General features: G+C 52.8%; 1 protein-coding gene across 2 annotated transcripts in view; it reads left to right on the top strand.

Annotated features, from left to right (window-relative positions):
* Positions 1-18443, top strand: part of LOC142907250 (ribose-phosphate pyrophosphokinase 1) — a 35714-nt gene extending 17271 nt beyond the window's left edge. For both annotated transcript variants that reach the window (XM_076056524.1, XM_076056525.1), the window contains exons 3-5: positions 13999-14097; positions 14744-14868; positions 18247-18443. In XM_076056524.1, the coding sequence (XP_075912639.1) occupies positions 13999-14097; positions 14744-14868; positions 18247-18424 (402 nt within the window). In that variant the 3' untranslated portion in view covers positions 18425-18443. The remainder of the gene's footprint in view (positions 1-13998; positions 14098-14743; positions 14869-18246) is intronic.
* The last annotated feature ends 875 nt before the right edge of the window (positions 18444-19318 follow it).

Here is a 19318-nt window from a genome sequence, read left to right as displayed (position 1 = left end):
GTGGTGGTGGTGGTTGTGGTGGTGGTTGTGGTGGTGGTTGTGGTTGTGGTGGTGGTGGTGGTGGTTGTGGTGGTGGTTGTGGTGGTGGTGGTGGTGGTGGTTGTGGTGGTGGTGGTGGTTGTGGTGGTGGTGGTGGTGGTTGTGGTGGTGGTTGTGGTGGTGGTTGTTGTTGTGGTGGTGGTGGTTGTGGTGGTGGTGGTTGTGGTGGTGGTGGTTGTGGTGGTGGTGGTTGTGGTGGTGGTTGTGGTGGTGGTTGCTTGCGGTTGCTTTGCTTCCCCCGTGGCTCTCTCTCTCTCTTTGCCGCGACGTGCAGTTTCGTCTCTATACCCCTACAGCCCCTACCCCTACAGCCGCTACCACTGTGTACCCCTACAGCCCCTACCCCTACAGCCCCTACCACTGTGTGTACCCCTACAGCCCCTACCACTGTGTGTGTACCCCTACAGCCCCTACCACTGTGTGTGTACCCCTCCAGCCCCTACCACTACAGCCCCTACCACTGTGTGTGTACCCCTACAGCCCCTACCACTGTGTGTGTACCCCTACAGCCCCTACCACTGTGTGTGTACCCCTACAGCCCCTACCACTGTGTGTACCCCTACAGCCCCTACCACTGTGTGTGTACCCCTACAGCCCCTACCACTGTGTGTGTACCCCTACAGCCCCTACCCCTACAGCCCCTACCACTGTGTGTGTACCCCTACAGCCCCTACCACTGTGTGTACCCCTACAGCCCCTACCACTGTGTGTGTACCCCTACAGCCCCTACCACTGTGTGTGTACCACTACAACCCCTACCACTGTGTGTACCACTACAGCCCCTACCACTGTGTGTACCACTACAGCCCTGTGGCCACTACTTGAACCGTAGTGGCACTACTAGAAACCCCCAGAGACCCCTAGAGTCTCGTAGATCCATTCAGACTCATAGATCCATAAAAAAACTAAATGAACCGTATACTCAGAGACCCATAGAGACTCTCAGAGACCCCTAGAGTCTCGTAGATCCATTCAGACTCATAGATCCATAAAAAAACTAATAGAACCGTATTCTCAGAGACCCATAGAGACTCTCAGAGACCCCCAGAGACCCCTAGAGTCTCGTAGATCCATTCAGACTCATAGATCCATAGAAACTAATAGAACCGTATACTCAGACCCATAGAGATCCATTGAGATACATAGAGACTCGGAGACCCATAGTCTCTCAGAGACCCATAGATACCCATAGAGACTCTCAGAGACCCGTAGAGACTCTCAGAGACCCATAGAGACTCTCAGAGACCCGTAGAGACTCTCAGAGACCCGTAGAGACTCTCAGAGACCCGTAGAGACTCTCAGAGACCCATAGAGACTCTCAGAGACCCATAGAGACTCGTAGAGACCCATAGAGACTCTCAGAGACCCATAGAGACTCTCAGAGACCCATAGAGACTCTTAGAGACTCTCAGAGACCCATAGAGACTCTCAGAGACCCAGATAATGTCTTGACGACGATAGTGAGAAGACTGCTCCCAGGAAGATGTGGCCACTGTTTGAGCCTTAGTGTCACTAAAAGAGAGACTTTTAGACTTTTGAACAACTGTTATTGCCGCCAACAGCACTGGAGGCGATTCCGATCCGGAACACACAAAGTCACCAGCAACACAAACAACACGCAAAGTCACCAGCAACACAAACAACACACAAAGTCACCAGCAACACAAACAACAACACACAAAGTCACCAGCAACACAAACAACAACACGCAAAGTCACCAGCAACACAAACAACAACACAAAGTTCACAGCAACACAAAAAACACACAAAGTCACCAGCGACACAAACGACACACAAAGTCACCAGCAACACAAACAACACACAAAGTCACCAGCAACACAAACAACACACAAAGTCACCAGCAACACAAACAACACGCAAAGTCACCAGCAACACAAACAACACACAAAGTCACCAGCAACACAAACAACACACAAAGTCACCAGCAACACAAACAACACGCAAAGTCACCAGCAACACAAACAACACACAAAGTCACCAGCAACACAAACAACACGCAAAGTCACCAGGAACACAAACAACACACAAAGTCACCAGCAACACAAACAACAAACACAAAGTCACCAGCAACACAAACAACAAACACAAAGTCACCAGCAACACAAACAACACACAAAGTCACCAGCAACACAAACAACACACAAAGTCACCAGCGACACAAACAACGCACAAAGTCACCAGCAACACAAACAACAACACACAAAGTCACCAGCAACACAAACAACACACAAAGTCACCAGCAACACAAACAACAACACACAAAGTCACCAGCAACACAAACAACACGCACAAAGTCACCAGCAACACAAACAACAACACACAAAGTCACCAGCAACACAAACAACAACACAAAGTCACCAGCAACACAAACAACACACAAAGTCACCAGCAACACAAACAACACACAAAGTCACCAGCAACACAAACAACAACTACAAAGTCACCAGCAACACAAACAACAACACACAAAGTCACCAGCAACACAAACAACAAACACAAAGTCACCAGCAACACAAACAACAACACACAAAGTCACCAGCAACACAAACAACAAACACAAAGTCACCAGCAACACAAACAACAACACACAAAGTCACCAGCGACACAAACAACACACAAAGTCACCAGCAACACAAAAACAACACACAAAGTCACCAGCGACACAAACAACAAACACAAAGTCACCAGCGACACAAACAACACACAAAGTCACCAGCAACACAAACAACACACAAAGTCACCAGCAACACAAACAACACACAAAGTCACCAGCAACACAAACAACACAAAGTCACCAGCAACACAAACAACACACAAAGTCACCAGCAACACAAACAACACACAAAGTCACCAGCAACACAAACAACACGCACAAAGTCACCAGCAACACAAACAACAACACACAAAGTCACCAGCAACACAAACAACAACACAAAGTCACCAGCAACACAAACAACACACAAAGTCACCAGCAACACACAAAGTCACCAGCAACACAAACAACAACACACAAAGTCACCAGCAACACAAACAACAACACACAAAGTCACCAGCAACACAAACAACGCGCAAAGTCACCAGCAACACAAACAACAAACACAAAGTCACCAGCAACACAAACAACAACACACAAAGTCACCAGCAACACAAACAACACACACGATACAAATCCACGCTCTGTGGATTTGTTAGCCAGGTAAAGGCACCACCACCCCCATGTACAAAGCCGCCGCCGCCGCTGTTGTTGTAGAAGGGCACCCCCCAGTTTCCTGAAGATGTCCCCCCCAAAAGGCGGAACGTTGAGTTTGAGCCGCTGGTAGCGTAAGTACCGGCGGGGCAGATCCTCCCTGGCACCGCAGGAAATGCACCAAGTCTGTTACCCCCCCCGGCGAGATTCGGCTGAGAGAGAGACCCGTAGAGACACACAGAGACCCATTGAGATGCACAGGGACTCGTGGAGATCCAGAGACCGATTGAGACGCATTGAGACCCATAGAGATCCACAGAGGTCCACAGAGACTCGTAGAGACCCATACTCAGAGAGCCATAGAGATCCATTGACATCCATAGAGACTCAGAACCATAGATACTCAGAGAGCCATAGAGACCCATAGAGATCCATTGACATCCATAGAGACTCAGATACCCATACTCAGCCATAGAGATCCATTGACATCCATATAGACTCGGAGAACCATGGAGACTCAGAGAGCCATAGAGATCCATTGACATCCATAGAGACTCAGAGACCCATACTCGGAGACCCATAGAGATCCATAGAGATCCATTGACATCCATAGAGACTGAGACCCATACTCGGAGACCCATAGAGATCCATTGACATCCATATAGACTCGGAGAACCATGGAGACTCAGAGAGCCATAGAGACCCATAGAGATCCATTGACATCCATAGAGACTCAGAGAGCCATAGAGATCCATTGACATCCATAGAGACTCAGAGACCCATACTCGGAGAGCCATAGAGACCCATAGAGATCCATTGACATCCATATAGACTCGGAGAACCGTGGAGACTCAGACTCGGAGAGACTCGGAGACCCACAGACGCTCGGCAAAAACGTGCAGGTGGGGGCGCGCCTCTACCGCTGCCACTACGGCACGGCGCTTATCTGCGCCCGCCGATGGTGACGCCGCCCCCTTTGTTGCCGCTAGCCCCCCCCTTTGGCCCAGAGGGCCGCTATCAGCACACGGTGGGGTTGAAGGCAGGGCCGTAAAGGACGGAGGCTACTGTCCAGTTCTGTGTAAACCTCCCTCCCCGCCTCCCTCTCACCGGCGCCTGCAAGCCTGCATTATCTAACCGCGTAATCCGTTTTGCGTGGTTTTTTTTTTTTTACCACGAAGCCTCTGTGGTAGCGGCTCGTGCGTTGCTTGCTGATTGGACGACGCCTTGTTTATTTGCCAGTATTTGCCAGCACCAATCGGTTTCAAGGACAAGGCCAATATATTGTCACAGTGCGCGCGCACGCGCGCGTGGTTTTTTTTCTGTTTGCACTGTGACCGCGGGTATTGTGGTTAATGCGGTAAACATGAATCCTCCTCTTTTTGATTTGAAGCTTTCGTGACTGCAGTAATTCATGTTCGTGGTTTTTTTCGGTAAAGTCACGTTGAAGAGAAACAACAACAAAATAATAATAAAATATATATAAAACAATAAAAAAAAATCTCACGACGTTTCGACCATAACTCAAACGGTCGTCTTCAGGTGTGTTGGTTTGCATAAATTTATTTTTAAACGGCGCATTTATTTATTTATAAAAAACGTTAGCGTCACGCGCAGCGATTTGGCAGTTTGCCCAGGACTAGTCCATCTATATTTTGAAAAGAGGAGGGGGGGAGACGAAATTTTTTATAATGTATGCTGTCTGAAAGCCACTGTAAGCATGAACAATCAATTAAGTTCTTAATTGTTCTTACATTGTTCTTAAAGTTCTTAATTGATTGGTCACGCTTACAGTGACTTTCAGACAGCATACATTATAAAAAATTTCGTCTCCCCCCTCCTCTTTTCAAAATATAGATGGACTAGTCCTGGGTAAACTGCCAAATCGCTGCGCGTGACGCTAACGTTTTTTATAAATAAATAAATGCGCCGTTTAAAAATAAATTTATGCAAACCAACACACCTGAAGATGACCGTTTGAGTTATGGTCGAAACGTCGTGAGATTTTTTTGTATTGTTTTATATATTTTTTATTATTTTGTTGTTTCTCTTCAACGTGACTTTACCAAAAAAACTAAGAATATTGAATCCTCCTCGTCAAAAAAAAGGTTTCAGTTTTGTTTCCGGGAAAAAAAAGGGGGGTAAAAAACCCCCCCCTGTTATTATTATGATGGTGCCTTGTTAGTCGTGCTGTGCGCGTGTGTGTCCGCCTGTTTGGTGTTTTTGAACATCCCGACTTAACACAACAGTTTCGATTTAGAGATTTCGTGACTGCAATGATTCATCTTCTTTGGTTCTTTCGGTAAAGTCACCACCAGGTGGAATGAGAATCAAATAATAAATTGATGAAAATCAAATAACACGGTAATGTTCTCACGACGTTTCGGCCACAGCACAAGCGGCCCTCATCAGGTGAAGGGGACGAGAGACTGTCTGGTAGGACAGCGCTGGAGTGAAAGAGCCACGTTCAGATCACGGCCTTTAAGCTGTGTGAGAGGAAACAAAGCGCCCTCAACTTTAACACAACAGCTCCCGTATTTGTGGCAGACGGGGTATAAAAAAAGGCTTCGATTTTTGTTGTTGTTGTACATATTTCAATTTTTTTTTATATACTGCCAAACAAAAGCGTCCTGTAAAAATGCGCACGCACGCCTGCTTCACCAGAGCTTATTAATGCTTTTGGTGTTGGCATTGTGCCCTTGCTCCGGTCACCTTTTGGTGGCGGCTGCCTCTGCTTGAGGGCCCGATGGGGTGTGTCAAGGATGGTGCGGACATCGCGAAACCATTTTTTATTTGCGTGTTTTGACCACGAGGTCTCTCGCGTGCGCGCGCGTGCGGTGGTTAGCGCGGGACAAAACGATGCCCTCTTGGTAATATCGGCGTGTCTCCTTGGCGTCTGAACAGCTTTATGAACACTGGCTACCCTTTCGGTAAAGTCACCACCACCACCACCAGCACGTGGAAGGGAAGCAACAAAATAATAATAAATAAATAAAAATTAAAAATCTAAAACGACAAAATTCTCGAGACGTTTCCGCCGCGGCACGAGCCATCGTCACCGGGCGTGAAAACCACAGCTAGAAAGTTTCGGGGAAAAAAAAGAGTGTCCGAACTAACCGGCAACTTTCCTGCTGTGGTTTTCGCACCTGATGATGATGATGGTGGTGGTGGTGGTTGGTGGTTGCTGCTGCTCGTGTTGGAGTCGAAACATCGTGATAATTTTTTTATTGTTTTATATTTTTTACTGTTTCCCTTCTACGTGGTGACTTTTCCCGAAAGAAGCAAGACTGAATCCCCTGCAGTGACGAAAACAGCAGCCCCCCCGTTTTTTTTGTTTATGCCAAGAAGCGTCGAGCCCCCTTTTGTATCGTAATATTTGAAGCCGCTTGAGTAGCGTTGTGTTCAACGAGGGCTGGGGGTGACGACGCCGCCGATGCTAAACTAAAATTAAACTCTCTATATATATTTCGATTTAAAGCTGGTCGCGGCTGCAAGGATTCATCTTCTCGTTGGCTCTTCCGGTAAAAGTCACCGCCACGTGGAATGGGAACTAAACAATAAATTGATCAAATAAAATAACGCGGTAAAATTCTCACGGACGTTTCGGCCACAAACGCAAGCGGCCTTCTTCATTGAAGCTCTGCCCGTCCCGACAGGTCTGTTCCTTTCACCTGAAGAAGGCCGCTTGCTACACGCCGAGCCCTTTCAGTCTTCACTCGGGACCCCTGGGCTGTCGCAAGCGATCGTGGCCTAGATTTAAAGCTTTCGTGGTGACTGCTAGGATCCATACTCTTTGGTTCTATTGGGTAAAGTCACGTAGGTGAAAAATAAAATAACAAAAAAATCACAGCGCTGTCCTACAAGACAGTCTCTCGTCCCTTCTTCACCTGATGAAGGCCGCTTGTGTTGTGGCCGAAACGTCGTGGTGATTTTTTGTTATTTTATTTTCACCTACGTGGTGACTTTACCCAATAGAACCAAAGAGTATGATCGTGGCCTCTTTGGTTCTTTCGGTAAAGTCACCACGTAGATTGAGACTAAAATGACGTCGTGAGAATTTTACCGCGTTATTTTATATTACCAACTTACTATTTGACTCTAAATTCTACGCGGCGGTGGCGACTTTAACCGAAAGAACCAACGAAGATGAATTACTTGCAGTCACGACCAGCTTTAAATCGAAATAAAATGATGAATTGATCAAATAAAATAACGCGCTAAAATTCTCACGGACGTTTCGGCCACAAACGCAAGCGGCCTTCTTCACTGAAGCTCTGCCGATCCCGACAGGTTCTCGGTGCTCCTTTCACCTGAAGAAGGCCGCTTGTGTCGTGGCCGAAACGTCGCGAGAATTCGATCGCGTCATTCTATTTTATCGACTTATCATTTTATATCCTCATTCCGCGTGGCGGTGGCTTTTACCGAAAGAACCAACGAAGATGAAACTCTATATTGTGAGCAGGTGAAGAAGGCGGCCCCCCAGCCCCACTGAGCTACTGCACGGCCCTCACTTCAGCCTGGCCATCGCGAATGATTGAGGCTCGGCGTCGTGTGGAAATTCACAGCAGCAGCAGCCCAAACACTCTGAAGGCATCGTGATGTTGTTTCTAAATGTGGAGGGGAAAACCGGAGCACCCGGAGAAAAATCCCACGCAACCGCGGGGCGAGAGACGCGCAAACTCCAAATATGCAGCAGCAGCAGCAGCAGGTGTCAGGGTCGGGATCGAACCCACGACCTCCTGTACACCAGGCGAGGTAGTCAACATCTCCCGGCCGTTACGAGACCCCCCCTTTGCCCGGCAGCAAGATACAGGAATGGGTTTTTTACCCCCTTTTATCTGGCACCAAAACTGGCACCTTTATGCGAGGGGATCATGTTTGCGATAAGCACAACACAAGCGGTCAGAATGCAGACAAGAGCACGCCACGCACACACAAGCACACCACACACACAAGCACACCACACACACACACACAAGCACACCACACACACACAAACACACCACACACACCACAAACACACCACACACACAAGCACACCACACACACACAAGTACTCCACACACACACAAGCACACCACACACACAAGCACACCACACACACACACACAAGCACACCACACACACACAATCACACCACACACACAATCACACCACACACACAAGCACACCACACACACACAAGTACTCCACACACACACAAGCACACCACACACACACAAGCACACCACACACACACAAGCACACCACACACACCACAAACACACCACACACACACAAGTACACCACACACACACAAGCACACTACACACACAAGCACACCACACACACACACAAGCACACCACACACACACACAAGCACACCACACACACACAAACACACCACACACACCACAAACACACCACACACACACAAGCACACCACACACACAAGCACACTCCACACACCACCACACACACACAAGCACACACCACACACACAAGCACACACCACACACACACAAGCACACCACACACACAAGCACACCACACACACAAGCACACCACACACACACACAAACACACCACACACACACAAGCACTCCACACACACAAGCACACCACACACACAAGGACACAAGCACACAAGCACACCACACACACAAGGACACCACACACACTCCACACACACAAGGACACCACACACACAAGCACACCACACCACACACACAAGGACACAAGCACACAAGCACACCACACACACAAGGACACCACACACACAAGCACACCACACACACAAGCACACCACACACTCCACACACACAAGCACACACCACACACACAAGCACACCACACACACACACCACACACACAAGCACACCACACACACACAAGCACACCACACACACAAGCACACCACACACACACAAGCACACTCCACACACACAAGCACACCACACACACACACCACACACACACACAAACACACCACACACACACAAGCACACCACACACACAAGCACTCCACACACACAAGCACGTCACACACACAAGCACACCACACACACAAGCACTCCACACACACAAGCACGTCACACACACAAGCACACCACACACACAAGCACGTCACACACACAAGCACACCACACACACAAGCACGTCACACACACAAGCACACCACACACACACACACGCACTCCACACACACACAAGCACACAAGCACACAAGCACACCACGCACACACAAGCACCCCACACACACAAGCACACCACACACACAAGCAGACCACACACACACAAACACACCACACACACAAACACACCACACACACAAGCAGACCACACACACACAAACACACCACACACACACACAAGCACGCCACACACACACACACGCACTCCACACACGCACTCCACACACACACAAGCACACCACGCACACACAAGCACCCCACACACACAAGCACACCACACACACAAGCACGCACACCGTCTGAAAAATTATACAAAAGCTCGAGACTCGGGAACTGAATTCCACCACCACCACCCACGCTTCGTATTTAACCCGGGCGCTTGATTCGCGCGCGGGTTAAATACGGAGCGGAACGAGTTTGGCGAAGTATGGATTTGCCAGCGGAATGCAATTGGCTCGGGAATACAAAGGGGGGCCGTTGTCAGGGGGGGGGGGGTGGTGGTGGCTGGGGCGTTTGTGGCCTTGGGGGGCGAGCACACGAGGTGAGGAACAACGGCCCCCCTCTTCAGCGCTGGCGAAGGCAGCGTCTTCATTTAGATCGTAGGCCCTGTTGTAGACTCGGCGGGGTGTCTGTGTGGGCTTTATTGGCTCTCCTCCCATTAGGGGTGGTGGCTATGAGGATAGTTGTGGTGATGACGGTGGTGATGACGGTGGTGGTGGTGGGGATGGTGGTGGTGATGATAGTGGTGATGGTGAGGATGGTGGTGATGACTGGTGGTGATGGGGATGGTGGTGGCTATGATGATAGTAGTAGTGGTGATGGTGAGGATGGTGGTGATAACGGTGATGACGGTGGTGGTGATGGGGATGGTGGTGGTGATGGTGAGGATAGTGGTGATGGTGAGGATGGTTGGTGATGAGTGGTGGTGATGGGGATGGTGGTGATGACAGTGGTGGTGGTGGGGATGGTGGTGGCTATGATGAAGTTGTAGTGGTGATGGTGAGGATGGTGGTGATGACAGTGGTGGTGGTGGGGATGGTGGTGGCTATGAGGATAGTTGTGGTGAGGATGGTGGTGATGACGGTGGTGGTGATGGGGATGGTGGTGGTGATGGTGAGGATAGTGGTGATGGTGAGGATGGTGGTGATGAGTGGTGGTGGTGGGGATGGTGGTGGTGATGGTGAGGATAGTGGTGATGACGGTGGTGGTGATGGTGGGGATGGTGGTGGTGATGGTGAGGATAGTGGTGATGGTTAGGATGGTGGTGATGACTGGTGGTGATGGGGATGGTGGTGGCAGAGATGATAGTAGTGGTGATGGTGAGGATGACGGTGGTGGTGGGGATGGTGGTGGCAGAGATGACAGTAGTGGTGATGGTGAGGATGGTGGTGATGAGTGGTGGTGATGGTGGTGGCTATGATGATAGTTGTAGTGGTGATGGTGAGGATGGTGGTGATGACGGTGGTGGTGGTGGCTATGATGATAGTTGTTGTGGTGATGGTGATGATGATGGTGATGACAGTGGTGGTGGTGGGGATGGTGGTGGCAGAGATGATAGTTGTAGTGGTGATGGTGAGGATGGTGGTGATGACGGTGGTGGTGGCGGGGATGGTGGTGGCTATGATGATAGTTGTAGTGCTGATGGTAGTGGCGGCGGTGGTAACAACCGGTTCAGCTTACGGTAAACTCCAAGCCACCGTCTCGCTTGACGATTCCCAATTCACGCGCAGACACCGCTGGTTAAAAACAAACCCCCTCCGCCTCTCCCACCCGGCTCTTTCCCGTTGACGAATATTTTCATCGCCAATTTCCTCAAGACAGCCAGGACCTTGCCGTGCCCGGCTCCTCTTCGCCGCCACAGCTTGTGCCCGCCGGGGACGAACTGCACAGGCACAATAGCGGGGTGGTGGTGGTGGTGGTGGTGGCGCGCGCCGGTTTATTCCTTAGACGACGCGCTCTCCTGTCGAGCCTGTGGTGCGGTGTCGAGTCTGCTGCCCACAGACTCCACACTGCCACCCACAGACTCAACACTGCCACCCACAGACTCAACACTGCCACCCACAGACTCAACACTGCCACCCACAGACTCAACACTGCACCACAGACTCAACACTACACCACAGACTCCACACTACACCACAGACTCCACACTGCCACCCACACTCCACACTGCCACCCACAGACTCCACACTGCACCACAGACTCCACACTGCCACCCACAGACTCCACACTGCCACCCACAGACTCAACACTGCCACCCACAGACTCAACACTGCACCACAGACTCCACACTACACCACAGACTCCACACTACACCACAGACTCCACACTGCCACCCACACTCCACACTGCCACCCACAGACTCCACACTGCACCACAGACTCCACACTGCCACCCACAGACTCCACACTGCCACCCACAGACTCAACACTGCCACCCACAGACTCAACACTGCACCACAGACTCCACACTACACCACAGACTCCACACTACACCACAGACTCCACACTGCCACCCACACTCCACACTGCCACCCACAGACTCCACAGTGCCACCCACAGACTCCACACTGCACCACAGACTCCACACTGCCACCCACACTCAACACTGCCACCCACACTCCACACTGCCACCCACAGACTCAACACTGCCACCCACACTCAACACTGCCACCCACAGACTCCACACTGCCACCCACAAGCTCAACACTGCCACCCACAGAATCAACACTGCCACCCACAGACTCAACACTGCCACCCACAGACTCAACACTGCCACCCACAGACTCAACACTGCCACCCACAGACTCCACACTGCCACTCACAGACTCAACACTACCACCCACACTCAACACTACCACCCACACTCAACACTGCCACCCACAGACTCAACACTGCCACCCACAGACTCAACACTGCCACCCACAGACTCAACACTGCCACCCACAGACTCCACACTGCCACCCACAGACTCAACACTGCCACCCACAGACACAACACTGCCACCCACAGACTCCACACTGCCCCACAGACTCAACACTGCACCACAGACTCCACACTGCACCACAGACTCCACACTGCACCACAGACTCAACACTGCCACCCACAGACTCCACGCTGCCACCCACAGACTCCACACTGCCACCCACAGACTCAACACTGCACCACAGACTCAACACTGCCACCCACAGACTCCGCACTGCACCACAGACTCTACACTGCCACCCACAGACTCCACACTGCCACCCACAGACTCAACACTGCCACCCACAGACTCCACACTACACCACAGACTCCACACTGCCACCCACAGACTCCACACTGCCACCCACAGACTCCGCACTACACCACAGACTCCGCACTACACCACAGACTCAACACTGCCACCCACACACTCCACACTACACCACAGACTCCGCACTACACCACAGACTCAACACTGCCACCCACACTCCACATTGCACCACAGACTCCACACTACACCACAGACTCCACACTGCACCACAGACTCCACATTGCACCACAGACTCCACACTACACCACAGACTCAACACTGCCACCCACACTCAACACTGCCACCCACACTCCACATTGCACCACAGACTCAGCACTGCCACCCACAGACTCAACACTGCCACTCACAGACTCCACACTGCACCACAGACTCCACACTACACAGACTCCACACTGCACCACACACTCCACACTACACCACAGACTCCACACTACACCACAGACTCCACACTACACCACAGACTCAACACTGCCACTCACAGACTCAGCACTGCCACCCACAGACTCAACACTGCCACTCACAGACTCCACACTGCACCACAGACTCCACACTACACAGACTCCACACTGCACCACAGACTCCACACTACACCACAGACTCAACACTGCCACTCACAGACTCAGCACTGCCACCCACACTCCACACTGCCACCCACAGACTCCACACTACACCACAGACTCCACACTGCACCACAGACTCCGCGCTGTGTTTCGTTAGTTACCCGCACACCTCCGGCTAGCAGCACGGTCGGGCTAGCCGTGCGGCGGTGCTAATGACGAAGTTCACCAACGCGTACAGCGCTCAGCCCGCTGCACTTGGGCTCCTCACGCGGGGTGGGAATCGTCACGGGGATGCTTGTTGGGGGGTGTTCTCTTGTCGCCGACTTTCGCTTCACGCTGCCCCGGCTTCCTCCCCGTGTGTGTGTGCGTGTGTGCGGGTGTGCGGGTGTGCGGGTGTGTGTGTGTACGTGTGCGTGTGTGTGTACGTTTGCGGGTGTGTGTGCGGGTGTGTGTGTGGGTGTGTGCGGGTGTGTACGTGCGTCTGTGTGTGTGGGTGTGTGTGTACATGTGTGTGTGCGGGTGTACGTGTGTGTGCGTTTGTGTACGTGCGTCTTGTGTGTGTGTGCGGGTGTGTGTGTGTGTGCGGGTGTGTGTGTGTACATGTGTGTGTGCGGGTGTACGTGTGTGTGCGAGTGTGTACATGTGTGTGTGTGCGGGTGTGTGTGGGTGTGTGCGGGTGTGCGGGTGTGTACGTGCGTCTGTGTGTGTGTGGCTGGCGTCCGTGCAGAGCCGTGCCCCCATCTCCGCCAAGCTGGTGGCCAACATGCTGTCCGTCGCCGGGGCTGACCACATCATCACCATGGACCTGCACGCATCACAGATCCAGGCAAGCACGGCGCCCCTCACTCACCTCACTCGCTCACCTCACTCACCTCACTCAGCCACCTCACTCACCTCACTCACTCACCTCACTCACTCACCTCGCTCACATCACTCACATCACTCACATCACTCACCTCACTCACATCACTCACATCACTCACCTCACTCACTCACCTCACTCACTCACCCCACTCACCCCACTCAGCCATCTCACATCACTCACATCACTCACCTCACTCACCTCACTCACTCACCTCACTCACTCACCCCACTCACCCCACTCAGCCATCTCACCTCACTCACTCACATCACTCACCTCACTCACATCACTCACCTCACTCACTCACCTCACTCACATCACTCACATCACTCACATCACTCACCTCACTCACCTCACTCACCTCACCTCACTCACCTCATCTCAGTCACCTCCCTCAGCTCCCTCCCTCCCTCTCCAGGGATTCTTCAACATCCCCGTAGACAATTTGTACTCTGACCATCCCTCCCTCCCTCTCCAGGGATTCTTCAACATCCCAGTAGACAATCTGTACTCTGACCATCCCTCCCTCCCTCCCTCCCTCCCCAGGGATTCTTCAACATCCCCGTAGACAATCTGTACTCTGACCATCCCTCCCTCCCTCCCTCCCCAGGGATTCTTCGACATCCCCGTAGACAATTTGTACGCGGAGCCGGCGGTCCTCAAGTGGATCAAGGAGCACATCCCAGAGTGGAAGAACTGCATCATAGTGTCACCTGATGCTGGCGGAGCCAAGAGGTGGGTGGGGTGGGTGGGAGTGGTGGGGGGTGTGGGAGTGGTGGGGGGGGTGGGAGTGGTGGGGGGGTGGGAGTGGTGGGGGGGTGGGAGTGGTGGGAGTGGTGGGAGTGGTGGGGTTGTGGGAGTGGTGGGAGTGGTGGGGTTGTGGGAGTGGTGGGGTTGTGGGAGTGGTGGGGGTGGTGGGGGGGTGGGAGTGGTGAGTGGTGGGGGTGGTGGGGTTGTGGGAGTGGTGGGAGTGGTGGGGGGGGGAGTGGTGAGTGGTGGGGGTGGGAGTGGTGGGGGGGTGGGAGTGGTGGGTGGGGGGGTGGGAGTGCAGTCGTGGAGGCGGTTGCCGTGGTGGTAACGTGATGGTGGAGGTGATGGCTACTGTGATGGAGGTGATGGCTACTGTGATGGTGGTGATGGCTACTGTGGTGGAGGTGATGGCTACTGTGATGGTGGTGATGGCTACTGTGATGGAGGTGATGGCTACTGTGATGGTGGTGATGGCTACTGTGGTGGTGGTGATGGCTACTGTGGTGGAGGTGATGGCTACTGTGGTGGAGGTGATGGCTACTGTGGTGGAGGTGATGGCTACTGTGATGGTGGTGATGGCTACTGTGGTGGAGGTGATGGCTACTGTGGTGGAGGTGATGGCTACTGTGATGGTGGTGATGGCTACTGTGATGGAGGTGATGGCTACTGTGATGGTGGTGATGGCTACTGTGGTGGTGGTGATGGCTACTGTGGTGGAGGTGATGGCTACTGTGGTGGAGGTGATGGCTACTGTGGTGGAGGTGATGGCTACTGTGATGGTGGTGATGGCTACTGTGGTGGAGGTGATGGCTACTGTGGTGGAGGTGATGGCTACTGTGATGGTGGTGATGGCTACTGTGGTGGTGGTGATGGCTACTGTGATGGAGGTGATGGCTACTGTGATGGAGGTGATGGCTACTGTGATGGTGGTGATGGCTACTGTGGTGGTGGTGATGGCTACTGTGGTGGAGGTGATGGCTACTGTGGTGGAGGTGATGGCTACTGTGATGGTGGTGATGGCTACTGTGGTGGAGGTGATGGCTACTGTGATGGTGGTGATGGCTACTGTGATGGAGGTGATGGCTACTGTGATGGTGGTGATGGCTACTGTGGTGGTGGTGATGGCTACTGTGGTGGAGGTGATGGCTACTGTGGTGGAGGTGATGGCTACTGTGGTGGAGGTGATGGCTACTGTGGTGGTGGTGATGGCTACTGTGGTGGAGGTGATGGCTACTGTGGTGGTGGTGATGGCTACTGTGGTGGAGGTGATGGCTACTGTGGTGGTGGTGATGGCTACTGTGGTGGTGGTGATGGCTACTGTGGTGGTGGTGATGGCTACTGTGGTGGTGGTGATGGCTACTGTGGTGGAGGTGATGGCTACTGTGGTGGTGGTGATGGCTACTGTGGTGGAGGTGATGGCTACTGTGGTGGAGGTGATGGCTACTGTGGTGGTGGTGATGGCTACTGTGGTGGTGGTGATGGCTACTGTGGTGGTGGTGATGGCTACTGTGGTGGTGGTGATGGCTACTGTGGTGGTGGTGAGGTGGTGATGGTGGTGATGGCTACTGTGGTGGTGGTGATGGCTACTGTGGTGGAGGTGATGGCTACTGTGATGGAGGTGATGGCTACTGTGATGGTGGTGATGGCTACTGTGGTGGAGGTGATGGCTACTGTGGTGGAGGTGATGGCTACTGTGGTGGAGGTGATGGCTACTGTGGTGGTGGTGATGGCTACTGTGGTGGTGGTGATGGCTACTGTGGTGGTGGTGATGGCTACTGTGGTGGTGGTGATGGCTACTGTGGTGGTGGTGGTGGTGGTGATGGTGATGGTGGTGAGGTGGTGATGGTGGTGATGGTGGTGATGGCTACTGTGGTGGTGGTGATGGCTACTGTGGTGGAGGTGATGGCTACTGTGGTGGTGGTGATGGCTACTGTGGTGGTGGTGATGGCTACTGTGGTGGTGGTGATGGCTACTGTGGTGGTGGTGATGGCTACTGTGGTGGTGGTGATGGCTACTGTGGTGGTGGTGATGGCTACTGTGGTGGAGGTGATGGCTACTGTGATGGAGGTGATGGCTACTGTGGTGGTGGTGATGGCTACTGTGGTGGAGGTGATGGCTACTGTGATGGAGGTGATGGCTACTGTGATGGAGGTGATGGCTACTGTGGTGGAGGTGATGGCTACTGTGGTGGAGGTGATGGCTACTGTGATGGAGGTGATGGCTACTGTGATGGTGGTGATGGCTACTGTGATGGTGGTGGTGGTGGTGATGGTGATGGTGGTGAGGTGGTGATGGTGGTGATGGCTACGGTGGTGGTGGTGATGGCTACTGTGATGGTGGTGGTGGTGGTGATGGTGGTGGTGATGGTGGTGGTGGTGATGGTGGTGATGGTGGTGATGGTGGTGGTGGTGGTGATGGTGATGGTGGTGGTGATGGTGGTGATGGTGGTGGTGGTGATGGTGGTGATGGTGGTGGTGGTGATGGTGGTGGTGGTGGTGATGGTGGTGGTGGTGGTGATGGTGGTGGTGGTGGTGATGGCTACTGTGGTGGTGGTGGTGATGGTGATGATGGCTACGGTGGTGGTGGTGGTGGTGATGGCTACGGTGGTGGTGATGGCTACGGTGGTGGTGGTGGTGGTGATGGTGGTGGTGATGATGGTGGTGGTGGTGGTGGTGATGGTGGTGGTGATGGTGGTGGTGGTGCTGGTGGTGATGGTGGTGGTGATGGTGGTGCTGGTGGTGGTGGTGATGGTGGTGATGGTGGTGGTGATGGTGGTGCTGGTGGTGGTGGTGATGGTGGTGATGATGGTGGTGGTGGTGATGGTGGTGGTGATGGCTACTGTGATGGTGGATTGTCGCTGTGACGGTGAAGCCCGCTGCTGCTGACCGTACCGTTTCCTCTCTCTCCATCTCCCGCTCTCTCTCTCTCGCCCCCTCTCTCTCTCACCTCCTCTCTCTCTCTCACCTCTCTCTCTCACCTCCTCTCTCTCTCACCTCCTCTCTCTCTCACCTCTCTCTCTCTCTCACCTCTCTCTCTCACCTCCTCTCTCTCTCTCACGCCCTCTCTCTCTCACCTCCTCTCTCTCTCTCACCTCCTCTCTCTCTCTCTCGCCCCCTCTCTCTCACTTCCTCTCTCTCTCACCTCCTCTCTCTCTCACCTCCTCTCTCTCTCACCTCCTCTCTCTCTCACCTCCTCTCTCTCTCACCTCCTCTCTCTCTCACCTCCTCTCTCTCTCACCTCCTCTCTCTCTCACCTCCTCTCTCTCTCACCTCCTCTCTCTCTCACCTCCTCTCTCTCTCGCCCCCTCTCTCTCTCACCTCCTCTCTCTCTCACCTCCTCTCTCCATCCTCCCCCACCCCCCAGGGTGACGTCTATCGCCGACCGCCTCAACGTGGACTTTGCCCTCATCCACAAGGAGCGCAAGAAGGCCAACGAGGTGGACCGCATGGTGCTGGTGGGGGACGTGAAGGATCGCATCGCCATCCTCGTGGACGACATGGCCGACACCTGCGGCACCATCTGCCACGCCGCCGACAAGTGAGGAGAGGAGGGAGGGGAGGAGGGAGGGGAGGGAGGAGAGGAGGGAGGGGAGGGAGAGGAGGGAGGGGAGGGAGGGGAGGGAGGGGAGGGAGGGAGAGGGAGGGGAGGGAGGAGAGGGAGGGGAGGGAGGAGAGGGAGGGGAGGGAGTTGAGTGTGTGGGATCACGGGGATCAATGCACAGATAACCACGACAACAGCAGCAACAAAAAAGCAGCTCTGAAGAATGAGCTCTCAATGTAGTGTGGTGTGGTGTAGTGTACCGTGTAGTGTACCGTGCAGTATGGTGTGGTGTAGTGTACCGTGTAGTGTACCGTGTAGTATGGTGTGGTGTAGTGTACCGTGTAGTTTGGTGTGGTGTAGTGTACCATGTAGTGTACGGTGCAGTGTAGTGTGTAGTGTACCATAGTCTGTGCGCATGTGTGTGTGTAACCGTGTGTGTGTGTAACCGCGTTTGTGTGTAACTGTGTGTGTGTAACTGTGTGTGTAACTGTGTGTGTAACTGTGTGTATAACCGTGTGTGTGTATAACCGTGTGTGTGTGTAACCGTGTGTGTGTGTAACTGTGTGTGTAACCGTGTGTGTAACCGCGTGTGTGTGTGTGTGTAACTGTGTGTGTGTAACTGTGTGTGTGTGTAACTGTGTGTGTGTGTAACTGTGTGTGTGTGTAACTGTGTGTGTGTGTAACTGTGTGTGTGTGTGTAACTGTGTGTGTGTGTAACCGCGTGTGTGTGTGTGTGTAACTGTGTGTGTGTGTGTAACTTGTGTGTGTGTAACTGTGTGTGTGTGTAACCGTGTGTGTGTGTGTAACCGCGCGTGTGTGTGTGTGTAACCGCGTGTGTGTGTGTAACTGTGTGTGTGTAACTGTGTGTGTGTAACTGTGTGTGTGTAACTGTGTG

Source organism: Petromyzon marinus, chromosome 76 (assembly GCF_048934315.1).
Source record: "Petromyzon marinus isolate PM22_M1 ecotype Great Lakes invasive population chromosome 76, UKy_Petmar_22M1.pri1.0, whole genome shotgun sequence".
Lineage (NCBI taxonomy): Eukaryota > Metazoa > Chordata > Hyperoartia > Petromyzontiformes > Petromyzontidae > Petromyzon > Petromyzon marinus.
This window is presented reverse-complemented; position numbering and strand designations above follow the sequence as displayed.